General features: G+C 49.3%; 4 protein-coding genes across 7 annotated transcripts in view; 2 read left to right on the forward strand and 2 right to left on the reverse strand.

The window, feature by feature from the left end:
* GON4L (gon-4 like) overlaps window positions 1-14,407 on the forward strand; it is a 20,896-nt gene extending 6,489 nt beyond the window's left edge. The window contains exons 10-32 of one of the 2 annotated variants that reach the window (XR_011905933.1): window positions 100-292; window positions 489-590; window positions 1,149-1,189; window positions 1,460-1,563; window positions 2,208-2,406; window positions 2,760-2,846; window positions 3,376-3,547; window positions 4,046-4,190; window positions 4,371-4,521; window positions 4,812-4,928; window positions 5,017-6,756; window positions 7,228-7,471; window positions 8,223-8,404; window positions 8,874-9,071; window positions 9,443-9,586; window positions 9,847-9,990; window positions 10,279-10,398; window positions 10,520-10,633; window positions 11,107-11,314; window positions 12,076-12,552; window positions 12,669-12,826; window positions 13,316-13,418; window positions 13,716-14,407. Coding sequence is in view for 1 of the 2 variants with exons in the window: in XM_072358741.1 (XP_072214842.1) it covers window positions 100-292; window positions 489-590; window positions 1,149-1,189; window positions 1,460-1,563; window positions 2,208-2,406; window positions 2,760-2,846; window positions 3,376-3,547; window positions 4,046-4,190; window positions 4,371-4,521; window positions 4,812-4,928; window positions 5,017-6,756; window positions 7,228-7,471; window positions 8,223-8,404; window positions 8,874-9,071; window positions 9,443-9,586; window positions 9,847-9,990; window positions 10,279-10,398; window positions 10,520-10,633; window positions 11,107-11,314; window positions 12,076-12,826; window positions 13,316-13,418; window positions 13,716-13,865 (5,409 nt within the window). In the remaining variant the exon portion in view is untranslated. Of the gene's footprint in view, window positions 1-99; window positions 293-488; window positions 591-1,148; window positions 1,190-1,459; window positions 1,564-2,207; window positions 2,407-2,759; window positions 2,847-3,375; window positions 3,548-4,045; window positions 4,191-4,370; window positions 4,522-4,811; window positions 4,929-5,016; window positions 6,757-7,227; window positions 7,472-8,222; window positions 8,405-8,873; window positions 9,072-9,442; window positions 9,587-9,846; window positions 9,991-10,278; window positions 10,399-10,519; window positions 10,634-11,106; window positions 11,315-12,075; window positions 12,827-13,315; window positions 13,419-13,715 lie in introns of both variants that reach the window. The other variant, XM_072358741.1, reaches the window with a different exon arrangement.
* MSTO1 (misato mitochondrial distribution and morphology regulator 1) lies at window positions 14,405-17,959 on the reverse strand. 2 transcript variants are annotated; one of them, XM_072358746.1, is made up of 14 exons: window positions 17,761-17,959; window positions 17,585-17,681; window positions 17,458-17,512; window positions 17,310-17,379; window positions 17,067-17,115; window positions 16,797-16,884; window positions 16,565-16,682; window positions 16,341-16,475; window positions 16,079-16,231; window positions 15,700-15,831; window positions 15,412-15,596; window positions 15,126-15,224; window positions 14,924-15,042; window positions 14,405-14,709 (listed from the first exon to the last, which is right to left on the reverse strand). In XM_072358746.1, exons 1-14 carry the CDS (start codon window positions 17,833-17,835, stop codon window positions 14,471-14,473), a joined length of 1,614 nt encoding a protein of 537 aa, XP_072214847.1. In that variant the 5' UTR covers window positions 17,836-17,959; the 3' UTR covers window positions 14,405-14,470. The 2 variants fall into 2 exon arrangements, with proteins under 2 accessions (XP_072214847.1, XP_072214846.1); XM_072358745.1 differs by having other exon boundaries at window positions 14,900-15,042.
* Window positions 17,960-17,969: 10 nt separating this feature from the next.
* On the reverse strand, window positions 17,970-26,227 carry DAP3 (death associated protein 3). Of its 2 annotated transcripts, none has more exons than XM_072358751.1 (13): window positions 26,085-26,227; window positions 25,606-25,652; window positions 22,977-23,099; window positions 21,329-21,430; window positions 21,040-21,148; window positions 20,516-20,608; window positions 20,153-20,283; window positions 19,844-19,924; window positions 19,525-19,683; window positions 19,051-19,110; window positions 18,539-18,628; window positions 18,207-18,324; window positions 17,970-18,124 (listed from the first exon to the last, which is right to left on the reverse strand). In XM_072358751.1, exons 2-13 carry the CDS (start codon window positions 25,645-25,647, stop codon window positions 18,039-18,041), a joined length of 1,194 nt encoding a protein of 397 aa, XP_072214852.1. In that variant the 5' UTR covers window positions 25,648-25,652; window positions 26,085-26,227; the 3' UTR covers window positions 17,970-18,038. The 2 variants fall into 2 exon arrangements, with proteins under 2 accessions (XP_072214852.1, XP_072214851.1); XM_072358750.1 differs by having other exon boundaries at window positions 25,857-26,085.
* Window positions 26,228-26,297: 70 nt separating this feature from the next.
* The window catches only part of ASH1L (ASH1 like histone lysine methyltransferase), a 38,359-nt gene continuing 37,397 nt past the window's right edge, over window positions 26,298-27,259 (forward strand). The window contains exon 1 of the mRNA XM_072358740.1: window positions 26,298-26,509. The gene's annotated coding sequence lies outside the window, so the exon portion shown is untranslated. The remainder of the gene's footprint in view (window positions 26,510-27,259) is intronic.

Here is a 27,259-nt window from a genome sequence, read left to right on the forward strand (position 1 = left end):
GCAAAAATCTGATACTTTTGATATTGGATTCTTCTTACGTGATGAAAATCCTCATGTCAGAGAAACTGTAATTCCTTCATACTTTCCTTAATTCTTCAGCCTCTGGAAGACAGCCTCATTGCCTTCAGAACCCGATCCAAGCGACCCCTGAAGGATGTTCCCCTTGGTCAGCTGGAGGCTGAGCTCCGAGCCCCAGATATCACACCTGATATGTATGACCCCAACACTGCAGATGATGAAGAATGGAAAAGGTGGCTTGGAGGGCTCATGAATGATGATGTGGAGAATGAAGGTATGTGTAATACGTTGGTGCTTGTTGGAACTGATGGAGCCTGAGGGTTTTTTTTCTTCTTCTTCTTGACTGCATTTTCCTCCTGTTGTTCATGGTCTTGGCTGCAGCCATTGTCTTGTTTTGTAGCACACATATTGTACTCACAGTTTTGGTCCTGTGGCAGAGTAATGACATTTCAAAACATACTTCCTATTAGATGAATTGGACGATGATGATGACCCTGAGTACAACTTCTTGGAAGATCTGGATGAGCCAGACACAGAGGACTTCAGAAATGATCGTGCTGTGAGAATTACCAGTAAGTCCTTAGGGAGTCTTGCTGTCCTTCCTGTTAGGATTAGTAATATGTCTTGAAAAGTGTTCTGTTGCAAAGGCTTTGCAGCATAAGCTAATAGATTTAAAAAAAATAATAATAATGGGAAAAGAACATCCTGCCTACTGATTTGATAAGCTCTTCTATGCAGAACTGGCTCTCTGTGAATACATGGAGGTATCTAGCCAGAGCTGCTGTGCTGTCAGATACATCTTGCTGATTGGTGACTGAGCTCAGACTCTGGTTGACCAGGGAGGCTGTGCAGTCTCTGTCCTTCAAGATGCTCAGAAGCCACCTGGGTGTTGTGTTGAGCAAACAGTTCTAGGTGACTCTGCTTGAGGCAGAGGTTGGAGCAGATGGCCTCCAGAGGTCGCTTCCAACCTTAGCCATTCTGTGTGTATCAGAGGCCCTTCCTTCTTGGGCCTACTTGTTTCCCAGAGGAGAGTAGTTGTGTTTTGCAGGAGAGATTCATTCAATGGCTTGACATGATGACAGGATTGCTAGGTGAGGAATCTTCAAACTTCTTTTTATTTTTGCTTGCAGAAAAGGAGGTGAATGAACTGATGGAGGAGCTGTTTGAGACAGTAAGTGGTAGCACTGAAGAACAGACCTTTCTTAAATCGATCTACAGTCGTAAGAGGGTTCTCTGTAGGACATTCCATGCTAAATGTGGGCAAAAATCTGTCCCAAAAGTGTAATTTGTAACCCTGGGAAGGAATTTGCATAGCTTCATAAACCTCTGCAGAGGTGAATGTGTGTGCTCAGAAGGAACATCATGGACTTTGTTAACTACAAACACTGTGGTAAATGTAATTCTTAGCTTTCTTTTCCTGACTGTTACTGTTTGCTGGCAGTTTCAGGATGAAATGGGCTTCTCAAACATGGAAGATGAAGGCCCAGAAGATGAAGACAACGTTACAGAGTCACGGCCAAATTTTAATACACCACAGGCACTGAGGTGAGACTGTCTGATTGTTGTCATAGAACTAATTAATAGTAATTGATGTGGCAAAAAGCCCACGATCACAGCTGTACTGTGCCATCTGCCAGGGAGGTGATGCTTTTTCAGCAGAACCAGAAGGATATAATCCATTTTTTTTTCCTATGGTATTGAACTGGTTTGACCAAGTGTGGTGTTTTATCTTTTAAGCAGATAATTTGAACATAATAGTAGCATTTCCTAAGGAAAAGAATGCATAAAACTGCTGAGGCTTAGGTCTGAAAAGACTAAAGTGTGCAAATAAACTTCTGATGATTTTTGCTATCAGTTACACTCACAGTTGCTCAGAGAGAAAAGGCTCCAAAGCATTTCTTTCTGGGCAATACCAGCTTGTATAAGAAATTACAGAAACTGACTGAAGGTGAACTGCAATAAGGGTGGTGTCTCCTTGTTTATGGGGCAGATCAGCTCCAGATCAAGCTGTATCTGTTTGGGAAAGGAGCTAAAACAAAGGCTGGAGTTTCTCAATACTCTTCTCTGGATGAGCGGTACCAGAGGAGAGTTCAGCAATTCTTAAACCAGCTACAGAGAAAAACAATCTAATTGAATACTGGTGATTATTAGTTGTATGCTTATATTTTGATCTGCCTGGTCTCAAACAGGTTTGAAGAGCCTTTAGCCAATTTACTGAACGAACAACACCGCACTGTGAAGGAACAACTTGAGCAGCTGAGAATGAAGAAATCATCTATCAAACCACCACAAGAGACAGAGAAATCAAAGCCTCAGAACGAGAAGCCTCTCCAGAGCCTTGTTCTGGACTGTGCACAAAGGAAAAGGCTGCAGCAGCAGATGCAGCAGGTAATAAAATATTACCAGGTTTGACCTAATGAATATTTACCTTGTGCCTTCCTTGGGTGGAGAGGGGGAGGAGGGAAGCCAATGGTACAGCAAACAGTTTGTGTTTTGTTTTAGAAATTAATTGAAAAAGCTGCATTTGAAGTTGGATCTTCACTAGTTATTGAAGTTTTCTCCTTAGTTTTGTACTGTTTAAAAGGTTTTGCTGTTTGGTTGTTTTTTTGAGGTCTGCCTGTTTTGCTTTTTATTATTTATGGTTCTCAGGAGATATTTCTTGCTCCTTTATATTATGCTGTTGGGTTTTTTGGATTACTGATGCCCTGACAATCCCCGTTTGTCTGCTTTTATTCTACAAGCATGTTCAGCTTCTGACTCAAATCCATCTTCTTGCAAGTTCCAACCCTGCTTTAAGTTCAGAAGCAAGTACCACGAAGATGTTTTTGGTAAGGAGATGTCTAAAAACAGAGCTACGCTGCTGTTAATGATTGATGGCCACTGGAGATGTTTAGAGAGCTTGATTCGTTTAATTGATCCCATTAAACTGATTGAGATTACCTCTCAGTAAAGGAGTGATGTTGTTAGCTGATTAGTGGGCTCAGTGCTTGAAGAAATAATTCCCGTTGTGCTGAGAACAGTGCTTTGGGTTGGCTGGTTGGTGTCGTTTTGTGCTTTTTCCTTGGAAACAGAGAAAACAAAGCTCAACAAATACAGCTTTTGTAATGAGTGAACTTTTAGTGACCTTGAAAGATTCCAGAAAGTTGGGGAGTTCACATGATCAGACAAAGCTAAGTATTAAAAAACAACTGAGATTAGTAAAGCTGAAAAACAGGACAGAAAATCCATAGCAATGCCTTTTCTATGCCTGCCATTTTGCCAGCTTTTACTGGTTGTGTGATTGCGTTGACACACATGCTCTTAAAAAAGCCTTTGGAGACTATCTAAAATCTTTTCTTGGTCTGCGTTGCTTTGCAGAGCGAGTTGGGGAACTTTGCTCGGAGCTCCATGCTCCTTCGTCAGTCGTTCTATCCCAAGTTCCAGACAATGTTCCAGCCCTGTAACTTGAAGGGAGCCTTGCAGCTCATTGAGGATTTCCATGCCCAAGTTCAGGTTGACTGCAGCCCTCGCAAAGCTGCAAAGAAAAGCGGTATGTGTGTGAGGGGAGAGGTGATGGGAAGGAGTTTAGGGTGGGAACTGCACACTGCTGAAATGAGGTGAAGTCCAGACAGTTTGAAATGGAATTTTCTTATATCCTTAGGCAAAGTCTTAATTTTGTTGATTACCTTTTCACTTTGTAAACTTGTAACCCAGTCAAGTGTGTGATGAGAGCTGTTGACTTGTGTTCAGCTTCACAATCCTGCTATTCACTGTTCTGTAGATGGTATTTATGAGCTGCAGAGCTCCATCAGGAAAGCTGTGGAACTGGAAATAATTGTTCCAGATGTGTTGCTTAACACACATAAGGAATTCCCTTTCAAAGCAGAAGCTGAGTAACATGCAGAGTCTGAAAACTGGGGGGGAAGTCAGCTTTCTTCACAGAAAGTGGAAAGGTTCACAGAAAGGAATAAAAGAAACATTCTTCTCGAGAAGTCAGTAGTGGGAAGCAGTATTTGCCATTCATGCATCTGCCCTTATCTGTTCACAGCCAGTGATTTTCCGTGTTTACCAAAGCAAGTGGCATGGATTTTGGCAACAAGGAGAGTCTTTATGTATCCAGAGCTACTGCCAATATGTTCCTTGAAAGCAAACCCTCCCCGGGACAAGATTATCTTCACTAAGGCAGAGGACAAGTAGGTGCATAGAATTACTGAATAGCACACACGCACGTGAGCTTTCTTTGTGTGGAGAGTTTCTAGCATGTTAACTGTAAGGATACCTGTCTGTGTGGAACAGCACATCCAAATAGCATTCCAGAGTACTGTTAAAAGACTGTTTTTTCTTTGTTTTCTTTCCTCTCCTTCCTTCTTCAGTTTATTAGCTTTGGGTCTGAAACATTTTGAAGGGACAGAGTTTCCAAAGCCTTTGATCAGCAAGTATCTGTTGCCAACAAAAACTGCCCACCAGCTGACAGTCCGAATCAAGAATCTCAATATGAATCGAGCCCCAGATAATATCATCAGAGTAAGTGAGGTGTTATGGATCAGTGTCTTAGATTTGGTTCCTATTTGGCATGCAATATGAGGTGTGCTATTTGCTCTGAGGACCTTTTTGTGTATGTGCTGACAGTTTCCTAAGAGCAAATGTGACTTTGTTCAGCTTTTATTATTACTGTTATGTTTGCATACCTTTTTGTAGTGCTTTTAATTATTTAATTCAAATGAATGCTTCTACTCAGCACAGTTCTTAGCCTACATGCCACCAGTTATCAGACAGGTGTTCTGACCACAGCTGCCTTGCATTTCTCTGCGTAGCACTATAAAAAGACAAAGCAGTTGCCTGTTCTATTCAAGTGCTGTGATGAAATCCAACCTAATGAGTGGAAGCCACCCGTGGAGAGGGAAGAGCATCGCCTGCCATTTTGGCTAAAGGTACGATTTCTGCTCTTTCTTCTGCAGTGCTGTTTGAGGGTAGGAAGAGCCTGCAGGCTGGACTGAAAACCTCTTGTGTTTTCTTTAGGCAAGCTTGCCTTCCATTCAGGGGGAATTGAAGCAATTAGCAGAAGATGCCAGGGAGGTGCCGGGCTCAGCTGATGAGGAATCAGACTTCTTGGGCACAGAAAAGGAAACTTCAGACACAGAATGTGGTGAAAAATACCCTCTACTCATGCCAAAGGGACTAGTCCTGACCTTGAAGCCTCTTGCCAATCGATTCTCTAGGAGAGCATGGAGAAGACAGAAGTCTTCAGCCCTGAAGCCTGTCCTCATTCGACCGAATCCTTGTCTGCAGCCCAGTTCCAACACTGTCAACATTCAGAAAACTGTAAAGTTATCCCAGTCAGAAGCTGCTCCTGGCAAACTGATGGTTCAGATTCCTCAGTTAATCCAACCAGCTACGGTTGTGCAGGCAGTTCCAGGAGTGCAGCCTTTGAATGTCCCAGCAGTGGTAGGAAGTGGGGATGGCTTGGAGTTTCAGAATGTGCTCTCTGCTTCACATCCGGACTCCAGACAAGGTTTCTTAGGTGCTGTACCACCAGCTCTGGTATCCTCAAACCCAGTAACTTTTCAGCCCAAATTGATGCTACCAGATTTGGCTGGAACAAAAATACGTAAACCTTGTGTTCGTAAGGGATACCAAAAGAAAAAAGGGACAAAAACCGCCCCACTGATAAAGGCTCCACCTTTGATTCAGCCATCTCCTGTCATCCTTACTGTGCCTGCTACCACTGTGAAAGTGGTTAACATTGGCAATGGTTGCAATATGATTCAGTCCATAAATACTGCTGTTGGTAGAGGCACTCAAGCTATTCCAGTGACAACCTTACTGGTAAATCCCTCCACTTTCCCATGTCCATTAAATCAACCTCTGGTGACATCTTCAATTCCTTCGTTGATTGTCTCTCCTAACCCTGTTGGTCTTTCTGCATCATCTGTTGGTGAAAGTGAAGAGCAGCTGAATCTGCTTCCTTCGTGCCCTGCTGGAAGCAACAAGAATTCCTGTCCCACAGTAGAGCCCAAGGCTGAATCCCAGGAGCTGTGTGTTCCAAGCTCAGCTGCCTCCCCCAAGAAGGAATGCAGTGCAAACCCTACTGCTTCAAATAATGTCAGTCAGGAAAAGATAAACAAGAGTGACTGCTGTAGCTGGACTGTGGTAAAAGCAGAAGAGAATGCTTCAGAGCCACTATCTGTGGACCTTCTGCCTCATTTAGAAGATGCAGATAAAGGAGTGAAAACTGAAGCTGAAGATTCAAATGATGCTGTCAAGGAAGTAAATCCAGTACAGAAGAGGAATCTGCTGTGTGCTGAGGTCAAGGAGGAATTTATGCTGGGGCTTGGCCAGGAACTGAACATGGAGGCTGCGTGCTCGTGTGCTAATGAGCTGAAAGATGTTAAAAAGGAGCATTCTTTGTCTGAAGAGAAGGGAGAAGAAGAAAGGCAGGCTTTGCAGTCATCTCCCCGTGATGAAGCACAGAGGGAAGCAGGTGCTGTTGGTGGAGCACAAGCATGCAGCGAGTCTCCAAAGAATCATTCATCTGTAGCAGATGTTGAAGCAGAATTTAGCAGCCCTCTAGGAAGACCAGAGGATTCATCCAGCATGGATGGGCAGTCTGTTGGGACACCCGCTGGACCCGAAGCTGGAGGAGAAAGGGAAGGGCAAGAGGAGGAAGAGGATGATGACTTTGATGATTTTACACAAGATGAGGATGAGGAAATGTCATCAGCCTCGGAAGAATCCATCCTTTCAGTGCCTGAACTTCAGGTAAGGGCAAAGTAAGCTTTAAAAATGTTGGTGTTCCAAAGCACCTCAATGAAGTACGGGAAAAATCACAGTTTGCACTTGAGCAGAAGGATGGGATTTTAACCATATTATTGTAGAACTTGTGCTGATTTTGGAGAAGTGGTGCACTGCATTTTTCCGAGGAGATTTTTAGCCTAAACTAAAGGAATACTTTGCAAAATCCCAGATTTAAACTCTGCTGAGTTGTATGGACTTTCTCAAGTGAGGCTGTTTGATAGTCCAGAATGCTTTAGTTGAAAAGGAGCTTCTGAGACAAAGTTCCAGAAATAAGATCGTGAAGGATTGTTTGGCTCAGTCCTCCTAAACTTGAGGCTTTTTATAATTTATAATCTATTACAAAGATGTGCAGTTCTAGTTCTTATTGAGTGAACTTGTTGCTGGATGACAGATACTAAAAGAAAATGATTTGGGGTTTTATTGTTCCTTGCTTAGGAGACAATGGAGAAGCTGACTTGGCTTGCAACAGAGAGACGTTTAAGCCAAGAAGGAGATTCTGAAGAAGAGAACTCCCAGGAAGAGAACTCGGAGCCGGAGGAAGAGGAGGAAGAGGAAGGGGAAGGAATAGAGAGTTCACAGAAAGATGATGAAGTATGTGGAGATGTGTCAGAGGAACCTAAGTCAGCCTTCACGCTGACCAACATGGCCCCTCAGGTGGAAGCCCACAGAATGCCACCAGGTAAGATTTGTCAGTTTCTTTTGACACAGGGCGTGGGGAAATATAACTGCTGCCTGCATTAAAAATGACAAATGGGGGCACTGTCACATCTTTGCTGAGTTGAATTTCATGTTGCAAGGTTGTGCTGGGGAGCAATAAAGGACAGCTAAGGTCAGAGATGGGTTTCTGGCTGTTTCCAAGGATTTTTCTCATTGACTGCTATAAGCAGCCAATTTATATCATTAGCCAGCCTGACTTATCATAGTGGAAATGCTAAATCGCAGTCTAGAACAGTGATTAAGCACCTGGTGGGAGGGCAGGACCAACCCAGGGGAGCTCAGGTGCAAGCAATACACCTGAGTGTCTGGAAGGGGTGGAGCCAGAAGCCACCCCTTCCCAGACCTCATTTAAGGGCTGGCAGTGGAGGTGAGGGCATCTCTTGCTGGAGGTTCCTGCCTGCTGGAGGCCTTCCAAAGGTAAGCAGCTCTTTTCCTTCATGTCTGCTTCTGCTGCAATTTGGGCTTGTAGTCAAAGATTTTGTCACCCTATACTATCACAGTACTTTCCATTCCACTGTAGCGTTACATGAATGTAAAGTATATTGTTTGTATGCTTAGAGGAGGGTGTAAGCAATTCACCGATCACTATGTGAAAACCTCAACTCTGAAAAAGCTACTTCTGTATTGCAGTGTTAGTGTAGAGGAATAGTTGTCTGCCAGCCAAGAGAATGTATGAAAAATGGGTGTATGACTTAGTATGTTTTTCTTCACAGGAGAGAACATGAAAGCCCCTGGGAAAAGCAGGAGCTCTCACAGAGCCAGAAATAAGAGGGGCCGGGCACGTGCAAGTAAAGACACATCAAAGCTGCTCCTCTTGTATGATGAAAACATCCTGGAGAGGGACCCCCTGAGGGAGCAGAAGGATCTGGCATTTGCACAAGCATATCTGACCAGGGTAAGGCAGAGCAGTTGTAACCCCAGACAAGAATCACAGACACTTTGAATCCTCAAACACAATTCAGTTCTGAGCAGCATAACTGCCGTTTCTAACTGTGGGTGTTGCTTCTGGCCTTGATGGAGCTGCCATTCTTCATAGTACCCCACATGGTGCTCCTTTACTTACTAAATCCTTTGTCTTGGCCCATAAGTTTTTTTCTTTCTGCTCTTCCTATTCTCTCCCCTGCCCTGTTTGGTGGCTGTGGCTCAGCTGTTATCTGGGGTCAACCCATAACACTGAGCCTGTTTTAAATTCAGAATTACATGGTTTTGGGTTTGGTTCCCTTGTTCTTTGTGAGCAGTCTGCTTTTATCTTTAAAGGAAGAAATTTGTAAGAATGCTGAGTAACAAGAGATCAGAGATTCCTACGTTTACTTTTTCCTTCCTGAGTGTCACAAAGTCCTATAAAGGTCTGTTGTTCTTTGCAGGTGCGTGAAGCACTGCAGCACATTCCTGGGAAGTATGAAGACTTCCTCCGTGTTATCTACGAGTTTGAGATCAGCATGGACAAGCAAACAGCTGTGGATCTATATTTCACCTTACAGAAACTGTTACATGATTGGCCACAGTTGCTCACAGACTTTGCTGCCTTTCTTTTGCCAGAACAAGCTTTGGAGTGTGGGCTGGTAGGTAGTGTGAAAGAAGCAGACAGTGTGAATGCTGATGGGAGTGAAGAATGAGGAATTTTCCCCAGGGCAAGGAAAGACAGGTGGTAAATCATTTGCTTACCTTCTGCTTAATTAAGTTGGAATTGAAATGTCTGGTGTCTGTTATGAGACTTATCCTGGGTGTGACTGTGAAGAATCAATCAACCTTTCCCCCTGGAGTCCCAGAACCTGACCATAGAGAGACATGGGCAGATACAGCAAGTGGAATGGTTTCCTTGTCCCAGAAGTCAGCCTTTCACTTCTCCCACCAGTGAGGCAGAAGTTTCACCTGTTAAATTCCTTCTGAAGTTTGTTTTTTATGAGGGGTGAATGTTTTTTCTTTCAATCAGTTTGAAGAGCAGCAAGCATTTGAGAAGAGCCGGAAGTTCCTCAGGCAGCTGGAAATCTGCTTTGCTGAAAATCCTGCCCACCATCAAAAGATCATCAAAGTTCTGCAGAGTTCTGTGGACTGCCTCCCCCAGGAGATTGCAGAGGTAAGGAGGCATCCAGGTATCTCCTTCCTCAATGAGATATCCTGCTTCTCAGTTCCCATGTGCAGCACGTCGTAGGGATATTTCTTTGCTAATTTGATAGCTGTGTATGGGATGATCCCAAAATACACTTGAGCTAATACACTGGAGTTGTAATAAGCCTTGATATTCTGCCTGCCCTGAGAAATCCTTCTTAGAAGAATGTGATGAAGTGGAATGAAACGCTCATTTTTTTTTTTTTCCTTTGGATTTCTCTCTTTTAGCTGAAGACCCAAATGTGGCAACTGCTGAAAGGACACGACCACTTGCAGGATGAATTCTCTGTGTTCTTTGACCACTTACGGCCCTCAGCCAGCCGCATGGGGGACTTTGAGGAAATCAACTGGACAGAAGAGAAGGAATATGAGGTAAAGTGATGTTTTCATAGGATCAGGAAAGATAACAACGTCTAAAAATGTTTGAACCTGAAAGACTCCAATCATGGCTGCGTTTCCAGAGCAACGGAGGCAGCAGGGTGGGAAAGCTGTTGGACAGGAGCAAACCTTTAAAATCTTTGTACAGCATTTGTCTCTTCTAACTCAACTGGGCTGGTGGAGCACTGGAACTGATCTCAGTATTTAGAAATTCACAGGGAAAATGAAGTTTGGTCTTCTGGAGAGCTTTGGTGATAGAGCAGTTCTTTTGTTTTCTCCTAGTTTGATGGCTTTGAAGAGGTGTCTTTGCCGGATGTAGAAGAAGAGGATGAACCACCCAAGATTCACGCAGCCCCCAAAAATAAGAAGCGTAAAGAAATTGGAGGCCAGAACAACGACAAGGTGGGCCCGGGGGCATCTCATTAGTCCTCGTATTTGGACTCCAGGCAAATGCATGTCCATGAGGATAAATGTGTCTGTGTATACAGTGCATGCTGATCAGCTGCAGCCTGTCTGTTTGCAGGAGGCTGAGTGGGGAGATGGGATGAAGGAATGCTCATGTTCCTGCCACGAAGGGAGTGGCGAACTCAAGCTGAAGAAAAGCAAAAGGAGGAACTGCAGCCATTGTAGCAGTAAGGTGAGGTGGAGCTTTTAGTGTGGTGGGCGGAGGGGATAATTCTGCCAAGAGCCTCACTGTTGTGATGAGCTTTTCAGACTCAGGTCTACTGTGTGAAGTATCACGTGTTGGTGATAAGAACCAATCCTACCTTCCTCTTCAGTGTGTTTTCTCTGCCCTTCCTGGCCTTCTCTGGTCTATCTCCTGCTCATTTTCAATTGCCCTTCCTTGCTGTACTAAATTTCATCAGTTTTAGTGTTTCTTTGAGTTAAAAATAAGCTTTTTTGTTTGTGTTTCTGAAAGATGCTTCTGCAGCTACTGTGTGAGAACTGTGCCTATTCGTAATAGAAAATACATAGCTTCCTAGATGGAAACATGCTGCCAAACTGAAGCCTTAGTTAGGATCAAGTAATGCTTTGGGAGCAAAGGCTGAGATGTTGGGTTTGGTTGGATCTGCCACATCTGTGTTTAGATGCCTATTTGCTCGTTTGCAGGTGTGTGAAAATAAATTTTATAAAAACAAAGATTCTCAGGAGCTGAGTGCCAGCCTTGTTCAGCAAGAATCGAGTCCTCAGCCTGAAGGGAAGGATTCTGGAACGTCAAAGGAACCCGCAGAAGAAAACTTGGAGCACAGAGATGAGGGAGAGGATGTCCAGAGCAGAACAAGAACAGTGTCAAAGAAAGGGGACCCTCTGCCTGCAGGTGGGTGAATGTCCTGTATACAGAGGGTTAATAGCATTTATCTCCAAACCTTTTTCCACAGATGAAAAGAAGTGTGGAACTTCCTAATGGAAATGACTGAGATGCTTTTAAATGTGGTGTATCCAAAGCATTCACTTTAAGAAAAGCTTTCCTGACTGGAAATGTTGTCCTTATTAGAGTTATTGATACATTTAAGCTTGTTGCCAACTTATTAATTCTATTCCCAGCACCACCACTCCATGATGCTGCTTTTTTTTCCCCCAGTTTTGATTTTAGCACAGTAATTCAAGATCAGTCTCCCTAATCCCCCTTTAAATAATCCCCATCACGCTACTCCTTTCTCCTTCAGTCCAGCACAGAGAAGGAGAAACATGATTGTTGCAGGATAAACAAACTGGAAGGGATCTCTGGGTGACAAAGCAAAGCTTAAATAACAGTGGTTTAAATTTAATGTGTGGGTTCAGGGCACTGAAAGCATCAACACCTCTCTCACCTGAGAGCTTTGTTCTGGGTGGTGCACTTAAGGTTTTCCATGTGCTCATTTCCCCACACAGCGGTAGTTGTAGCATCTCACAGTGATAAAGGAATTGGACTGCAGAGTGCTTTCTTGGAAGTGCTCCTGCATGCAAACTGGTCCCAGACCACTCCTCATTTATTCCCTTATCCTCTAGAATCCAAAAGCCTCTTTAAAGCGGCACTTGAAACCTCCAGAAGCTTTTTCATACAGGAACTGAGCTCAGGTTGTTTGGGTTTCTCACCAGGATCTCAGCCAGAAGGAAGAGCAGTTTGCAGCAGACACACATCTCCAGACAAGGCTGCATTGCCTGAACGCCAGGTCCAGGAAGGAGGTCTGAGTGCTGCCAAGGACAGTCAGTCTTTCATTGCTGCACCTGGATGGACACGCTTGCAGAAAGCTGCCCCGAAACTACCTCAAGAAACCAAAGGCAGCCCTCGCAGCGCAGGGAGTGACAGTGAAGGACTAAAGCAGCAGCATCAAGGAGATGTGGAGGCTTCCCTTGAGCTGAGCAGGGATTCTGCTACAGTGAAAGGCTCAGTGCCACCCGGCTCCTCCAGAACCAGTTTGTGTCAGACTGAAAGGCTTCCCTCAGATTCATCGGATAAGTTTGGTCATTCTTCAAAATTAAACACGAGAGAATTTGAGGGACCACCTTTGCCTCTGGAAGGAAAATGTGAAGCAAAGCAGAGTTGGATAACACCAGCTAGAAAACCAGCACTGGGTAAGAGCTGCTGCTCACCGCCCCCCAGTAATTGTGTTTTGGAAGCAGATAGTATGGGCTGCACTGGAAGTGTTCCTGAGAACAGGTTAAAGTCAAATGCAAACAACTGCTTCCAGGTGCATCAGCATTCTGAGGAGCTAGAGTACAAAGCGTGCACTGCCTCCCTGGGGCAGAAGGAAGAGGAGCAGCAACAGCAGCGAGTCACAGAAGCAACAGTGTGTGCCAAGAACAGCAAAGTCAGCTCTACTGGGGAGAAGGTTGTTCTCTGGACCAGGTACATCAGCTTAAACTGCACCTTACATCCTTTGTGTGCTCAGTGCTTGGCTTTGCTATTTTGAGAGAGTTCTTTATTTTCATCTTCTTTTCCCATTTTCTAATGTCTTCTCCCCCCTTTCCTCCCCCTTTTGAATATTCTTGCTTATAACCACAGTCTACCATAGCTGCTGCCTTGCTTCTGTCAGGAGCACTGCCTCTGCTTGTGGCAATGTAATTGCTGCAATTGCTGCAGTACTCCAAGCTGGGGGGAGGGGGAAAAAACCTTTTTTCCCTATAAAAAGATTAAAAACAGGGTTACAAGCTCTATACAGAGAGGTTTCCTCTGACTGGCAGTGGTGGTAGCAGTGAAGGAACTGGGTCTGCTGCGCTGTGTTGAGGTTATAAAGTTTGGTCTTCACTTGGGGATGGAGTTCTTAGGTTTGTGATGGCAGCAGCGTTGTTAGCTCATGGCTTTGGCTGCTCTGATAACCATCCTGCTGCTTCACAGGGAGGCAGACAGAGTCATCCTCACCACCTGCCAGGAGAAAGGAGCCCACCTGGAAACCTTCCAGGCCATCTCACAGAAACTGGGGAACAAGACGGCTGCTGAGGTAAGGGTGGTGTGGAAATGCTGTGGTTGTTGAACAGGGAAAGGGGCTGGGAAGGAAGGAGGGCTGTGGAGCTGCTGTTGTACACGCAGCCCAAACTGACTTTTCAATGCGATGCTGCATCAGAGAAAAAGAATCCTCAACAGAGCAGCCCCCTTGTGCTTTCATTTTAATTTCCCTTTAGGACTGAGTCTAGTATAAAATTTCATTGACCTTCATAACATGATATTCCTACTTGAAACTCCTCTTTCCTGTCACCTTTCAGGCCTCTGCTCACCTTGGCTTTCCCTTCTCCCTCAGGTATCCCACAGGTTCAGGGAACTGATGAAGCTGTTCCACACATCCTGTGATGGGAGCTCAGAAGATGAGGAGGATGCAACGAGCACCAGCAACGCGGACCAGCTGTCAGACAAAGACCTCCTGCTTTCTGAGGACGAACCCGATGACTGAGGCTTTATCCTGGTTGGAAACGCTGCCGACTGCAGCAGGAGAGCTGTTTGCTGCTGGGCAGGGAGAGGAAAAAATGCTCCTGCAGGTATTTGGTGGCACTTTTCTTGTTTGGTTTTTTGGATCACTTAAATTTCTGCCAAGCAGCACTTTTCCATCTGCACTGAACTAAGGGAACAAAGAGGAATATCCTCCTTTAGGATCAGTTTGAGGCGCTTCAGAAGCAGGGTGAGAGAAGTGATGGTTCTGTCTGCGGTAAAGATTCGGGCCATTCTACCTTTGTGTGTAAATAGTGTATCATAAGATGTCTGTTTTCATGTGGAACACAAGAGGTTTTTTTGTACATTTGTTTCCCTTGTGTTGATTGTATATGGGAAAGTGAGGAGAATTCAGATGGTATTTATTGTGTGGTCTTACTCTAAAGCTGCCTGAGCTGGGTGCAAAGTGAAGCAAAGCAGCTTTCCTCCTTAAGAACACAAGTAAGGTACACGACTCAAACCAGCCTTTTAATAGTCTAAAATAAAAAGGAAGTCACGGTTGGGCCATTTTCAGAGCTGTTGCCTTTATTTTGAAAGCACTCTTTAAGAATCCCCTATAATAAAACTCCATCAGTCCGAGTCGCTTTCATCCTCAGAGTCACCAGCTTCAAAACCCATTTCGTAGCACTGTGACAGAGTTCTCAGCTCTTGGAAGGCCTCGTGGAAATCGTCCTCTTCAACTCCTGCAGCAAAGAAGCTGGCGCAGCGCCGGGTGCCCAACTTCTGGAGGTCCTTGCAGAGATCACACAGGAGCGTGCGCAGAGCTGGCGAGGACTGCAGCGATGTCAGCACAGGGATGCTTTCAACAGCTGCAGGAGAGAAAGCGTTTATGTTTAAACATAGTAATCCAAACGGGTTTCCCAGTTCTACTCCACAGTGCTCTCGATTAAGCGAGTGTTTGACTGGCACTCAGAGCTTGCTGTTCATTCTTTGCCCTGGCACTCAGAGCTTGTTTGCTGCTCCTTTTTCGCCCTACAAGCTCAGAACGGGATCCTTTACCTTTGTTAGACCTTTCCACGTTACCTGCCGTAGAGTAACTGGGAAGATCATCGGGGAGGAAGCCTTGACTGCTCAGAAGAGGAGAAAAAAAGTGGGGATACGGAGGTAGAGTAACACAGGGCTGCTCGAGAACGTGGGATGCACTGCCAGGAAGAAGGTGAATGAAATTACCCCAAATTCTGTCTTCCATTCCCACGTAATGTTCCCTAAGGAACCTCTTACCAACCTGAATGCCCCAGGAAACACAGTGTATAAATAATACTGCAGCACCTGCTCGGCTGTCTCACAGGCATGGAGTGGAGAAGGCGGCTGCTGTCCTGGGCAGCTGAATGAGAACAAAGTCATGGTTTTCAGGAGGACTTGAATGAAGATATTGGTGATTCAGCTGCTTTTTAACTGCTCCGCTATGCAGCTGATAGCAAATGGGATCTCTGGGCCCTGAATCCATCTGACGCTCCTGATAACTGTAAGAGATTATCTCTGACAGAAGGCGTAGTTCCAATAGTCATTACCTGGCGGGGCTTTCTTTGCAAACTCCTCTTAGCACAACAGACTGAGCAAAACAGCGGCTGACCTTTTGCTCCCTACATGAGGACAGAAGCTTCCAGGGCACGTCTTGCTGGTGTGCACATAAAGCATCTGGGAGCGAGTGGCCACGCACAGTGGGGAATGGAACTGCAGCCCACGCAGCCACAACCTGATTGGAGAGAGGTGACAACTCAGGCTCTGCATCGTGCTCCCCATCTTCCTGCTGTAGGTCCTGTAGAGCTGAAGGAGGTTTCTGGGCTCGCAGCCCTTACTTTTCTCCCAGAGAAATTGAGCATCTCAGCAAGGTGCATCATGGAGCCTGGAGAGGAACAGAGGCGGTAGGGAACCGTGAGGGTATCGAGTGCTGCTGCCAGAACTGCACTGCTGTGGTAGTTCAGGGATGCCTGCAGAAGGGGCAAATGGAAGCATTAAAGAACGTATTCAGTTCTTCTGTTCCTTAAGTAACGTGTATAAAAATCAATGAACTTTGATAGAAAATACAGGTACAATAAGTCAGCAGATCAAGCTCTGCTAACAAGGGGGAAAAGCATTGTTTCTGCTGAGCAAACCCATGTCAAATCCATCCCTGAAACATACAGCTGCAGGGAATAACGTTAGTGGTATTTCTACTGCTCTTAACATGGGACGTACATCGTAGTTTATGTAGGGGAACGCAATGGGAGCTTGAGGTTTGATTCCTAAACTGCTGCTGAGTGACAGAGGGCAGAACAGGGAGCTGTGAGCAGAGAGGTGCACGATGCCCAGGGCTGTGTTCAGCACTCTGTACAAGTTCTTCCGAGGATCCTGGAGGGGGAAAAAATGAAAAGATGATGCAAAGAAAGGATGTAATTGGATTGGACAGAGCAGCTTCACCTGTTTTGTTTGTGGGTTTTTCCCCCCCCCCTTTACTTACTCCCATGTTATGAATGACTGGAGTCAAGCCCCAGGTTAGGATTCCTTTTCTTGAATACTCATCGTGCAGCAGCTCTGTCACTTTGGCACCAACTCCAGAGAACCCATCGTGGAGGTCACAGAGGACCTGAAACCCCTGTGCAAAGCAAGGGCTGGGCTGTGAGCTGCTGCTTCATGTGAAAGCAGGGGAAAACTAAGCAGGGAGGCTGGACTGTGCTGTCACACCTGCAGGTAATCACACTCCTCAGCATAGAAGTGCAGGCGATCTTCCACCTCCTCCATGCAGGCAGCATCTTGCAGGAGCTTTTCTCCTTGCCCAAAAGCTTCTAGCCGACCAGAATCCCTACACAAAAATAACAGCAGGATAAGCTCCTATTCTGCTCACTTTATATATTCACATGAAGGCAAAGTGCAGATCCTGTTGCGGATAACGGATCTGGCTGTGGCTCAGCCGTACCCATCGTGGTTGTATTGCTGGAGGACATAAACGCTCCTGGGGTGCAGCTGAACGCTGAGATAATCAGACCAGAGCTGCGTGCGGCTGCCTGAGAGAGAGAAGGAGTCACCAAGAAGCACTTTTCCACTCTTCAATATCCCCTCGAACGGAGGAGAAAGAAGAGCTGCTTCTCTACGGCTCCTCCATGGGAGGAGATGGAACTTCCTCGTGGTGCCCTTCGTCCATCTGAAGCCACAGAGACATTGCAAAGCTTGAATGAGGCACACGCACCTTGAAGGGAAGCGCTGGAGCTGCTGTCTGCGTCAGCTGGAGCGTCTCCCTAAAGAAAAAGCCCAGCAGAGGCTGAGGATGGATATGGATGGATATGGATGGATAGAGGGATAGAGATGGATGGATGGATGCCCCGCCTGTGAGTGCAGTACCGGCTCCGGTAGGGAGCGGCGGGCAGCACGGCACAACGGAGCCCCGGCGGTGCAGCGGCTGCAGCGCTCCCTCCGCCCGCCGTTCCCTTACCGGCCGCCGCCCGCGATCCCGCTGCGCTGTTCCCGTTGCCGGCTCCGCGTAATCGGCCACATCCCCGCGCCTGCAAACCACGCACCGCGGCGGCAGCTGGTACCGACGCTCCGTTTCCGCTCCCCCCCTTCAACACCCCGATACCCACCAGGCCGCCAGCGGCTCCGTGCTGTCCCCGCCGCCCCGTAGCGGTCCCACCCCGCCTGCAGCGAGAGACGGCGGTCAGCGGGGGTTGATAACGGGCGGTGACCGGGAGCGTTCCGCCACGGCCGTACCTTTCAGCTCCAACGCGATGAGACGCGGCGTGCAGCCCGACCGCCCGGCGCGCAGCAGCGCGGCACGGCTCAGCTCGGTGCCCTGCGGGGCGCAGCGCTACGGGGGGGGGGGGAAGGTAAGAACGGAGCTGCGGAGCCCGACCCCCCCCCCCCCAACACCGGCCGTACGGACCGACCTGCAGCCCCCACCAGTGCGCGCCCACGCAGCCCGCGTAGTGCCCGAGCTGCAGCGTCACCGCCTCGCCCGCCATCGCTCCGCGCTCTGCTCCTCATTGGCGGCGCGACCGGAAACCTGTCACGAAACAACCCCGCCTCCTCCCCATGCGCCGCCTATCACAGACAGCCATCTCCTAATGCCCCGCCCCTCCCCGAGGCTCCGCCCACTCCCGAGACCACGCCCACCCAGAGGCCCCGCCCCCAATGACACACGTGCGATGCTGCGCAGTTTTATTCCCTACAGCGGCGCCGCCAGCCGCTCCAGCTGCCACGGGTTCCCGCCGCTCAGGAAGCGCAGCTCCTCTTTGCCGTCCTCCGTGCGGGCTGCGAGAGAGAAGAAGGAGCTGAGAAGGGGCACGAGGAGACCCCGGATTGCAGCCCCCAGCCCGGGCCGGCAGGCACTCACCCTTCTCGTGCTGCAGCCAGCGGCAGTGCAGGTAATAATGGTAGCAGCTCTCAAACTCGAGCTCTGTGTAGTTGGGCACGAGGATGGGGACAAAGGGATCCAGAGCATCGAAACCTTCCTGCGAGTCCAAAGGGAACGAAGGTGAGATGGAGCCCAAGGAAAAGGAGAGCACTGACTGCAGCCCTGGGGCTGAGCGCAGCTCCAAACCAAGCTCAAAGCTTAAAGGAGAGGCTGGGGCTGCTCACAGCTTAAAGGAGAGGCCGGGGCTGCTCACAGCTTAAAGGAGAGGCCGGGGCTGCTCACAGCTTAAAGGAGAGGCTGGGGCTGCTCACCTTTCCCAGCAGCTCATGGGGCAGATGGGCAGAGCTGGGCTTGAAGAGGGAACCGGTCTGGCTGAGTGTTGTCACTACGGCACCATTGCTCTGAAACAGAGGGGCAGAGCACGCTGTGAAACAAGCACGGCTTCCAGGCAGCATCTCAGCATCTCAGAGGTGCTTCAGTTTCAAAACGCTGCCTTGTGGATCCACGATAACTATATGGAATTGATCTCCTACAGCAAAACGTTCTCCTTCATTCAATAGAATCATAAACTGCAACGTCATTACCGGTCGGTAAATGCTGTGGTCTTAAGAAGTGAGTTACAAACTATGCAAGGAAGGCATCGCTGTGTATGTGAGCTGCTGTTACACTCCTACATGTACATCTGCTGCAATGCATCAGCCAGATGCTGACCCCGAGCAGTTCACTGTGCTCTCCTTCACTGAAGGAACATCGGGACAGCTGCAGCTTTACACCTGTCAGCAGGAGCTTTAATTGACAGCTGAAGGAAAGGAGCAGAACTCACCCAGTTATTCATCATCACCTTCCTCAGGTTGTACACCAACGTCAGCTCCTCTGGAGAAACCTGAAAAGAGAGGATGGTCCGACTGCTTTATGTCAGTGGGTTCTACCTGAGGAATCCATTCCTTCCCCCCAGACTTTGGAATGATCATTTCTGTGCATCATTCAGGTGCGTTTCTTCTTTGCTCTTAACCTTATTCAGCCCCAGTAAAGTCACAGAGAAGCCCCCAAACCTTCCCTGCCATCACGCTGTATCTCAGTCTTTTCCTTACTGAGACAACCTCCTTCAGTTAAACTGCCTGAAGCCCAGGCTGTATTTTGCACATCCCTCACAGCTGGTAGAGCCAAATCTGAGTTTATGTATAACGTCACAGCAGGGGTTATTCCTCAGTTAAAACAATGAGTCCCCCCTGCTCCCTCTCACAACACACACACTCACACACACACACACACACACACACTCACACTCTCTTCTTACAGGGCTTTTGTCTTCTTTCTTTAACGTCGTCCTTCCCCAGAGTGCATTGACTCCATCCACTGCCACCAGGACTCGAAACGAACCCAGACAGCTCTGCTGCTTGATCTCTTTCAGCACCACCCCAACCACATCGCTGGCGTTCTTCACTCGAGTTAAGCCCTTAGATGGGGAAAAAGGAACAAATCCTTGTTCATGCACATTGCTGGGGCACCGTCTGCCCTTCCAAAGGGGTTGGGAAGGTTTAACAGCTTTCTGAAGCACTTACAAAAGCAACCATGCATCGATATAGAAGCTGAGACAAAGTGAGGCAGCTCCTTACCTGCTCCACCACCTCTCCCAGCGGCCTGCCCTGCTCTGTGCTGTCTCGTTTGCCCCACACATATTTCTGTTGTGTTTTTATCTGTATAAGAGGACAATGGCAATTAAATCAACGCAGTAATTACAAAGGCAGCCATTCCCACAGAGGGATTTCTTGAAAGCTACATACTAGAAATGAGGGTGTTTTGTTTATGTGCTTCTCATCAATGGGCACACGCAGGCTTCACCTGAAGGTGCTCCCGGAATATAAGTACACACACACATACACGGTCCAAGAGAGGTGACCCAGAAGCTGTCAGCCCCTACAAACCTCCTTTAGGAAGTGCTCATTTGTGGTTCTGAAGTTCCGGAGCCAGAAGGAAGCCTGCAGGGGCTGATCGAGCCTCTCCTTGTTATAAGAGGACTGCATGAGCTCCTTGCAGTTCTTCACCCAAAGATGAGCTGCAAGCAAAGGAAAGCAGTTGTTTTTAGCCAAAACATACAACGTGGGTGCATCACTTCTCCTCCTCCTGCTGCCTTTATGAGAGGAGTCTGCCAGCATTAATGGACAAAGCTCTCCCGTGAGGATAAAGGTGATGCAGAGCCATCATTTTCAGTGCCCTACCCTACAGCTCAGTCTTGAGGCAGAACCTTCCCTATCAGTGCCAGGCGTGTGTGGCTGACACAGCCTTACCATCCGGGATGTGCAGCACCAGCCAGCCCTGCCTCGCGCAGAAGTGAACCACGTGGCACAGCGTCATGGTTTTCCCAGTTCCTCTCTCACCATCTCCAACGCTGCCTGTCAAGGAAAGTCTCCAACAAAATGCTTTGTGCCATTAAGCGGCTGTTAATCGCTTGGCAAAATAGAATAAGCACGAAGGTGGTAAAAGCAAGGATGGTGCTCCATCCATCCAGCAGCAAACAAGGCAGAGGAAATCCTCCTCCCTGCATCCCCCCCACACCTCAATACTCCAGAGCTGTGATTCTTGTTCCCTCAGTTGTATCAATACCATCCTTGGTGGAATAAACCCAACGTGGCTTATAGTGAGGGCTGTCAGCTTTGGGAACCTCTCAAGGTGGCTCTGCTGACAACAGATGGGGCAGGAGCAGCTCCTGAAGGACAAACCACAGTGCTCAGCATACAGCAAAACACTGCCCTCATGTGCTTGCCTTCACCTGCTTGCATTTAACTGGTGTTCCACCAGCGATAAAAGATACAAATCACGTATCTGACGACGGGGTGAGCAAAGTTGGTGTTTTTCAGGTATGTGAAAAGTTCCAGAGCAGGTTTTCGCACCATGATACAGGCTTCCTTGAAGGTCTTAATCTGAGAATAGGACAAGAATGAGGAGCCAGGAGTCAGCACATCACAGCTCTTCTAATGTGAGCCCATCTGGCCTTTCCTGGATGGCACCCATTATGCCTCAGTCCATCGTTACATCTTTGCTGCTGCTCGGTACGAGCATCTCTAATGCACTCACACAAATGTGCCTCAATGCAGAAGTACCTGCTGCTGGAAACGATAGGGCAGCCCATGTGGAAGAACAACCTTCAGCTCCTCCAGAGGAACGCTGTAATAGCGGCCTTCGTGCTGTTCACTGTGCTTGGCCTGGGGAAGCAAAGAGCAAATGGTAACAGTCTGAAATCTGACTGTTCTGCATACAGAAGATTGGGAGGGACCACTCAGTCCAAACAAGCACATGTTTTACTGCCAGTCAGAAGAACCAGCACAGTAAAGTCAGGCAGGAATTGTGGTATCAGAGAATTGCTGCCATAGGAAGTCTCCAGGCCACCTGAGTTCGTGCACAAGCTGCTGTGTTTCATAGGCACTGCGCCCTATGCTTTATGGAAGCATCTAATCCTTCACTGCTCCACTTCTCCTCCTGCTACACCTTAATAGCACCGTGATCGCCCTCAGAGCTGTCTGCCAGACTCAAACGTACTTTCTTCAAGCCCACGGGTGGATAATTTCCCTGTTACCTACTCTGTGAATAAGGAATGGCTTGACACAGGCTACCAGCAGCTGTGTTTGCTGCGTGGCACTGCTCCAGACATCAGCTTTACTCTCAGTTTTGTCACTCATCTGCTGCATAACCTCAGGCAAATTCCTCCACTCTCAGCTGCCACACCTGCTAAGTGCTCCCTACCTCCATCGCTGTGTTGAGTCACTCCGAGTTCTGCTAACAGAAAGCTATATAAAAGCAAAGCCTTATTAAAAATTTAGCTTTCCTCTGGCTTTCTTAATCCATTTTTAATGGGGTTTTTACTGCTGCACACACGTAGGAGCCCAGTCGGAACGATGAGGTTTGCTGATGAAGCAATCCAGCAGCGCCGCTCCGCTCCCCACGCAGTCTGCAGTGCTGCACATCGAGGAACCGATCAGAGAAACCAAGAGGAGATGCTGGTCGTCACCCAGCATCAGGCACGTGAAAGTCAGAATGCCAAAGCCAGTTGCCCAGCAACGTGGATTGTAGGCACAGGACAGCAGAGACAATTCGTGCCATCTGGACCCTTCTGTGAGATCTATAGAGACGCTCGGGACCACGTGAGCAAGATCATCTGCATGCTGCTGTTTCCATAGAGACCCCCAAGGAATCAGTACTGAAAGACTCCAATTACAGAGGCAGCAGAAAAGCATCTCAAAGGCTTATTCCATTCATTTATCCCACTTCATTTTGTGCTCGAGACGAAGAGTATCAGGCTGGAATTGTGCTGCTGGAGAGCCACGCTGCACTGAGGTTATCTGGGGTGTGTTCTTTTATCTCCCCCCCCCCCCCCCCCCCCCCCCAGCCAATTTGGGGAGGTTAGTCAGGGAAGAATAACCCTGGAGTTGAAATTAATGGTGTCTGATGACAAGCTAAGCCACATCTGAGCCCGTACAATATATTAACCTATTTCATCTGCACAACTATGGAGAAGGAATCAATATTTGTTCCCAGGAGCTTTGAGGCAACAGATCAGCCCCGTCTGGTTCTAAACCCAGGTCCTGTTTTAAACTGCACGGCCACAGCCCGTTTTCCTCTGGGCTGGGGAATCACCGCTTTCCTTTCTGTGGCCCAAAAGAACTCCATCCCAGGAAGCACTCCTGGCTCCACACATGCACACACTGTTGGGATGCGGGCACCTCTCATTGGCAGCAGTGAGCAGTGACTCACCGGGTCGCTCTCGTTGGTGTAGAAAATCGCTCTTGGTTTTTCTGCTGGGGTCTGGATATCCTGGCTGAGAACAGAACTGAAGCAATCCTTGGCTGCCGTGTGGAGAGCGTATCCATGGTCCAACTGAGGAGAGAGAAGTAGGATCGGACATCAGCACAGAGCTGAAGTCCCTGCAATTAGACCTGGAATCTGCCATTAGAAAGTAAAATCAACATGAAAAACCACGCTGCACTTTTCCATGCTCGCTTCTAAGCCATTTCCATCCACTTCACACACCCAGAGAGCCAAACTGGTCCCTAACCGAGTTATCCTCTTGGAGACATGGCTGTACCGGACCTTATTGCAGGGCAGTTCCCATAACATTTCTGCCCACGCTGATGATAATCCGAGCTCATAATCCATAACCACCTCAATCACTGAGAGATTAGTGCAGAGCTGCCCGCTATTTGATAGTTCTAATTACACTCCCCACACTGATTTCTGCTGGCTGTGTCCCTGCATACAGCCTCTTTCATTACAGTACTGAGAAACTGAAACAAGGCAGCTAAGCTGATTAGTTCTTCTGTCCATAGGCAAACTGTTAAAGCACGCCCATGAAGCCCAGCCAACGCAGTGAGAAAGCAAGGAGCAGAAGGACAAGCACTTCATTATGTGATGGTGGAAGAAAATATGAGTGAAATGAGATGCATTTGTCAATGAATAAAACATTTGTATACGCCAGAGGCTGTGACCAAAGCAAGCAAAACTGAAAGCCACCCTCCATGTTATGGATTGGAACAGTTGCAGGCTGTGGTTATAAACAGAGTGAGTGTTTTCCTGCTCTGTCTGTCTGCCTGGATGAGGGCGCTCATAAACTGAAGGTCAGAGACAGGAACAGCTGTTTCCATTCCACACTGCATGATGCAATTCTGCTGTCATCCCCATCCTCCTCCGGGGGTCAATTGAGCACCACAAGGGCTCAGAAGGAAGCTGTAGTGTCAGGATTTACCCCATAACCCACATTAACCACACGAGGGGGTCTTCCATCAGCACTTCAACACCTCTTTAACACCCCCTTCTCCCGTTCCTTTGGTGTTCTTTTCCTCCTGAAGTACAAACGATCAATTAGGACGTCTCATTTGGCTATTAGGACGTCTCATTTGGCTATCCTTAATCCCTGGAGGTGACTTAAAGTACAGCCTGGAGCAAGGCATGAAGATGCTCATTTAATAGGTGAGCACATCCTGCAACCATTACCACCTGTTCACCAACACACATCACTCCCAGCCCAGAATACCAGCCCTTCTCATTGTCTTTGAGCATCCCACGCTCTCACCTCCTCCAACCTCCAGCAAAGCACACTGTGTGAGCTCTGCTCAATATAGAGATGTTACTGCTCTAGGGATGTCTTCATCTCTCTGTTCCAAGGGATGAAAACTAACCAAGGGTGAACTTCAGGCTCTGCCTGTGCTTTCCTTTACGTGCATCTGGATGCAGCTCAAGAATTTGCTTGAGTAACGCTTAATGAAATCACTTTTGTAACAGGACAATCTCAGATCAGCAGAAGTTGGGCTCTCCGTGCTACAAAAGCCAGCAGCTGCTAAGCTCTGTGGAAGAAACTCCTCTTGGCTTTGCAAGGAACACAAGCATACTCCTCTCTGGGACTCATTGCACAGCTCTGCACAATCCTAATGTGCACCTGAAGTTCTCACATCCCTCCGTCATCTCCTAACGCAGCTGATCCAAGCAAGACAGTGAGGATTTGACAGCGAGTTTCCATCTGTGGAAGGGCTGTAGTTTAACTCGGATCCCTGAAATGGCAGCAAAGCATCACGTGGTGCATGGAGATTAATCATAAAGTCATGTGCCGTAAGGTGGAGCTGTTCCTACATGATGCTACGTAGCTGGGTGCTCCAGAAATGACTGCTTACTGCGTGCAGGCTGCCATGATCAACACTGTGACATCAGAATCTGCCCTCTGGAAACAAGGAGTGACACTCTTCCTCTTAAGACAGGTTCCTAATCACTAAGTACTAATGAGAAAGCATTTAAAAGGCAACAGCAAACCCAACAGCTGCAGTTCTTTACCACTGGGAAGTCATTCCAAGCTGCTCTATGGATTCATTCCACTGTGTGTAATGTAAGGAGGCTTTGCTGATAGCAGAATGCTGCCGCACTGCTGAGCCAATGTTACTGCACCCACCTGAAGCTCAGCTTCCCACCTGCTTTGGGAAGGGCTGGCTTTTTCCTTTTACCTTTTAAAGCAGCGCAGAACAAACAGATCCTCCACCTTCTAAAGAAGAACCGGTATTGAGGATGGAGAATTCTCGCATTCTGTGCATGATGGGGCGCCTAACTTCAGGCTTTTAACAGTTGTCCCATTCAAGCCCTCTTGCCCAGGCACAGATTTGCTGTCTTATATTTACACCAAGGGAAGGGAAACATAGAGGGAGGAACACCAACGAGCTGCCTCACATCCCATACAGGGAGAGGCCGCATTCTCACACCAGATGGGAAGAACTGCACTTCTTATGGTTGTAAACAGTCATTCCGGCCCACAGAACAGCTGTAATGGGGGAAGCAGCCCCTCATTCCGGCCCACAGAACAGCTGTAGCAGGGGTAGCAGCCCCATGTTGTCACACTGCTTACCTTCAGAGGACGGCAGATGAATCCTTTCACGCTCCTCAGCATTTTATCTGCAGGGAAAGGAGGGGTCGGGGGGAAGGTTCGGTTATTCCCATTGGTTTAGGTCTATTTTACCTCAGGGCAGAAATTCTTCTTCCCAACGGGCTTCAGTCCAGCCTGACGCCACAAGCAGCAGCAGAGCTGAGAGCGGTGAGCTCCGTTTGGTGCAATGCAAAGGAGCGCAGCTGCAGCAAAGCAATGCAATGCAATTTCACCTCACGGCCCGCAGCTTCCACAGCCCATCCCAGGAGGGTTTCAGAGGGCGCTTCAGGGAGGCAGCCCAGCCGCAGGAAGGCCTCACCCGCACCCCGCCGCCCCCTCAGCCCGAACGGCGCCCTCCAACAGCCCGACGGCGGGCACGGAGCCTCCTCACGGCTGGGCCGCGCCTCGGAGGCGCCTTGCGGCCTGCAGGCCCGGCCCGCTCCCCTCAGCCCGGCACTCACCGCCGGCAGCCGCCGCGCCGCGCTGACAGGATCCCCGCGAGAGCGGGCCGAGCGCGGCGCTACGGCTGCCGGGAAGGGACAAAAAGCTCAGCGCGAACGCGGCTCGACCCAAGCCGAGAGCTGCGGCCGCTTCTCGCGTTGTCCCCCCCCCCTCCCCTCAGGCCGCGCGGAGGGGGCGGGGCCACGAGCGAGGGGTGTGGCCGCCGGAGGGGGCGGGGCCTGGTCCGGGGGGGGCGGGGCGCCGGGCGCTCGCTCGCGGTGGAGCAGGAGCCGCCGCCATTTTGGTTTCGCTGCCTCGGTCGGAGCAGGGCCGAAGCGGCGGCCGCTCGGTCCGGGTCCCGCCCTGGCCCCGTCCTCGCGGGCGGCCGGGAGGATGCGGCGCGGAGGAGCCCGTCCTCGGTCCCGGCCGTGCTGTCGCTGACACGGTGAGGAGCGGGAGGGCGGGAGAGCGAGCGGGAGAGGGCGGCGGGCGGGGACTGGGGACCGCCTCAGGCCCGGAGCCCGGGGGGAGGGGAGCGGGGCCGGGAGCCGCCGGGAGGGCCGCCCCGCCCCGCGCCGCCCCGCGTCGCCCCGCGTCGCATCCCGCCGCCTTCGGCTCCCGCTGAACGCTCCAGGGCGGCCGGCGCGGCCTGCGGGGGCGGCGGGAGGGGGATCCCGGGAACGGCGGCGGCGGAGCCCTCCGGTCGGCGGAGCGGGGCCGAGCGCGGGCGGGGCGGGGGCTCCGTGACAGCCGGGAGGGGCGGAGGTTCGCTGACAGCGAAAGGAAGGCGGCGGGCCGCGAGCTGCCCCCGCTGACAGCGGCGCGGCCTGCACGGAGGCCCCGCTCCGCCCGCTGCCCGGGGCCGGGCCCGGCGCTGACAGCCGCGTTCGGAGCGATGCGGAGCGGCGGCCCCGCGGGACCCCTCGGCGTTTCGCTGCCCGGGGGCTGCCGGGAAGTTTCCCGGTGAGTTTTGGGGAGGGGGGATCACGCGGAGCCCGAGTTTCTCTTTGCTTCGGGTGGCAACGCGGGGCGGCCGGGGGGGGGGCCCGGCTGGAAGATGGGGCCGGTTCCACGTGGGGGTGTTTTGTTGCACGTTGGGGTGCTGGTTGGGTTGGCTCAGCACCCCGCGGGTCTCTGTGGTTGTGTGCCGTCCCCCCCCCCCCCAAATCAAGCTCTGCAAAACGCCCTCCTATTG

Source organism: Excalfactoria chinensis, chromosome 32 (assembly GCF_039878825.1).
Source record: "Excalfactoria chinensis isolate bCotChi1 chromosome 32, bCotChi1.hap2, whole genome shotgun sequence".
Classification (NCBI taxonomy): Eukaryota; Metazoa; Chordata; class Aves; order Galliformes; family Phasianidae; genus Excalfactoria; species Excalfactoria chinensis.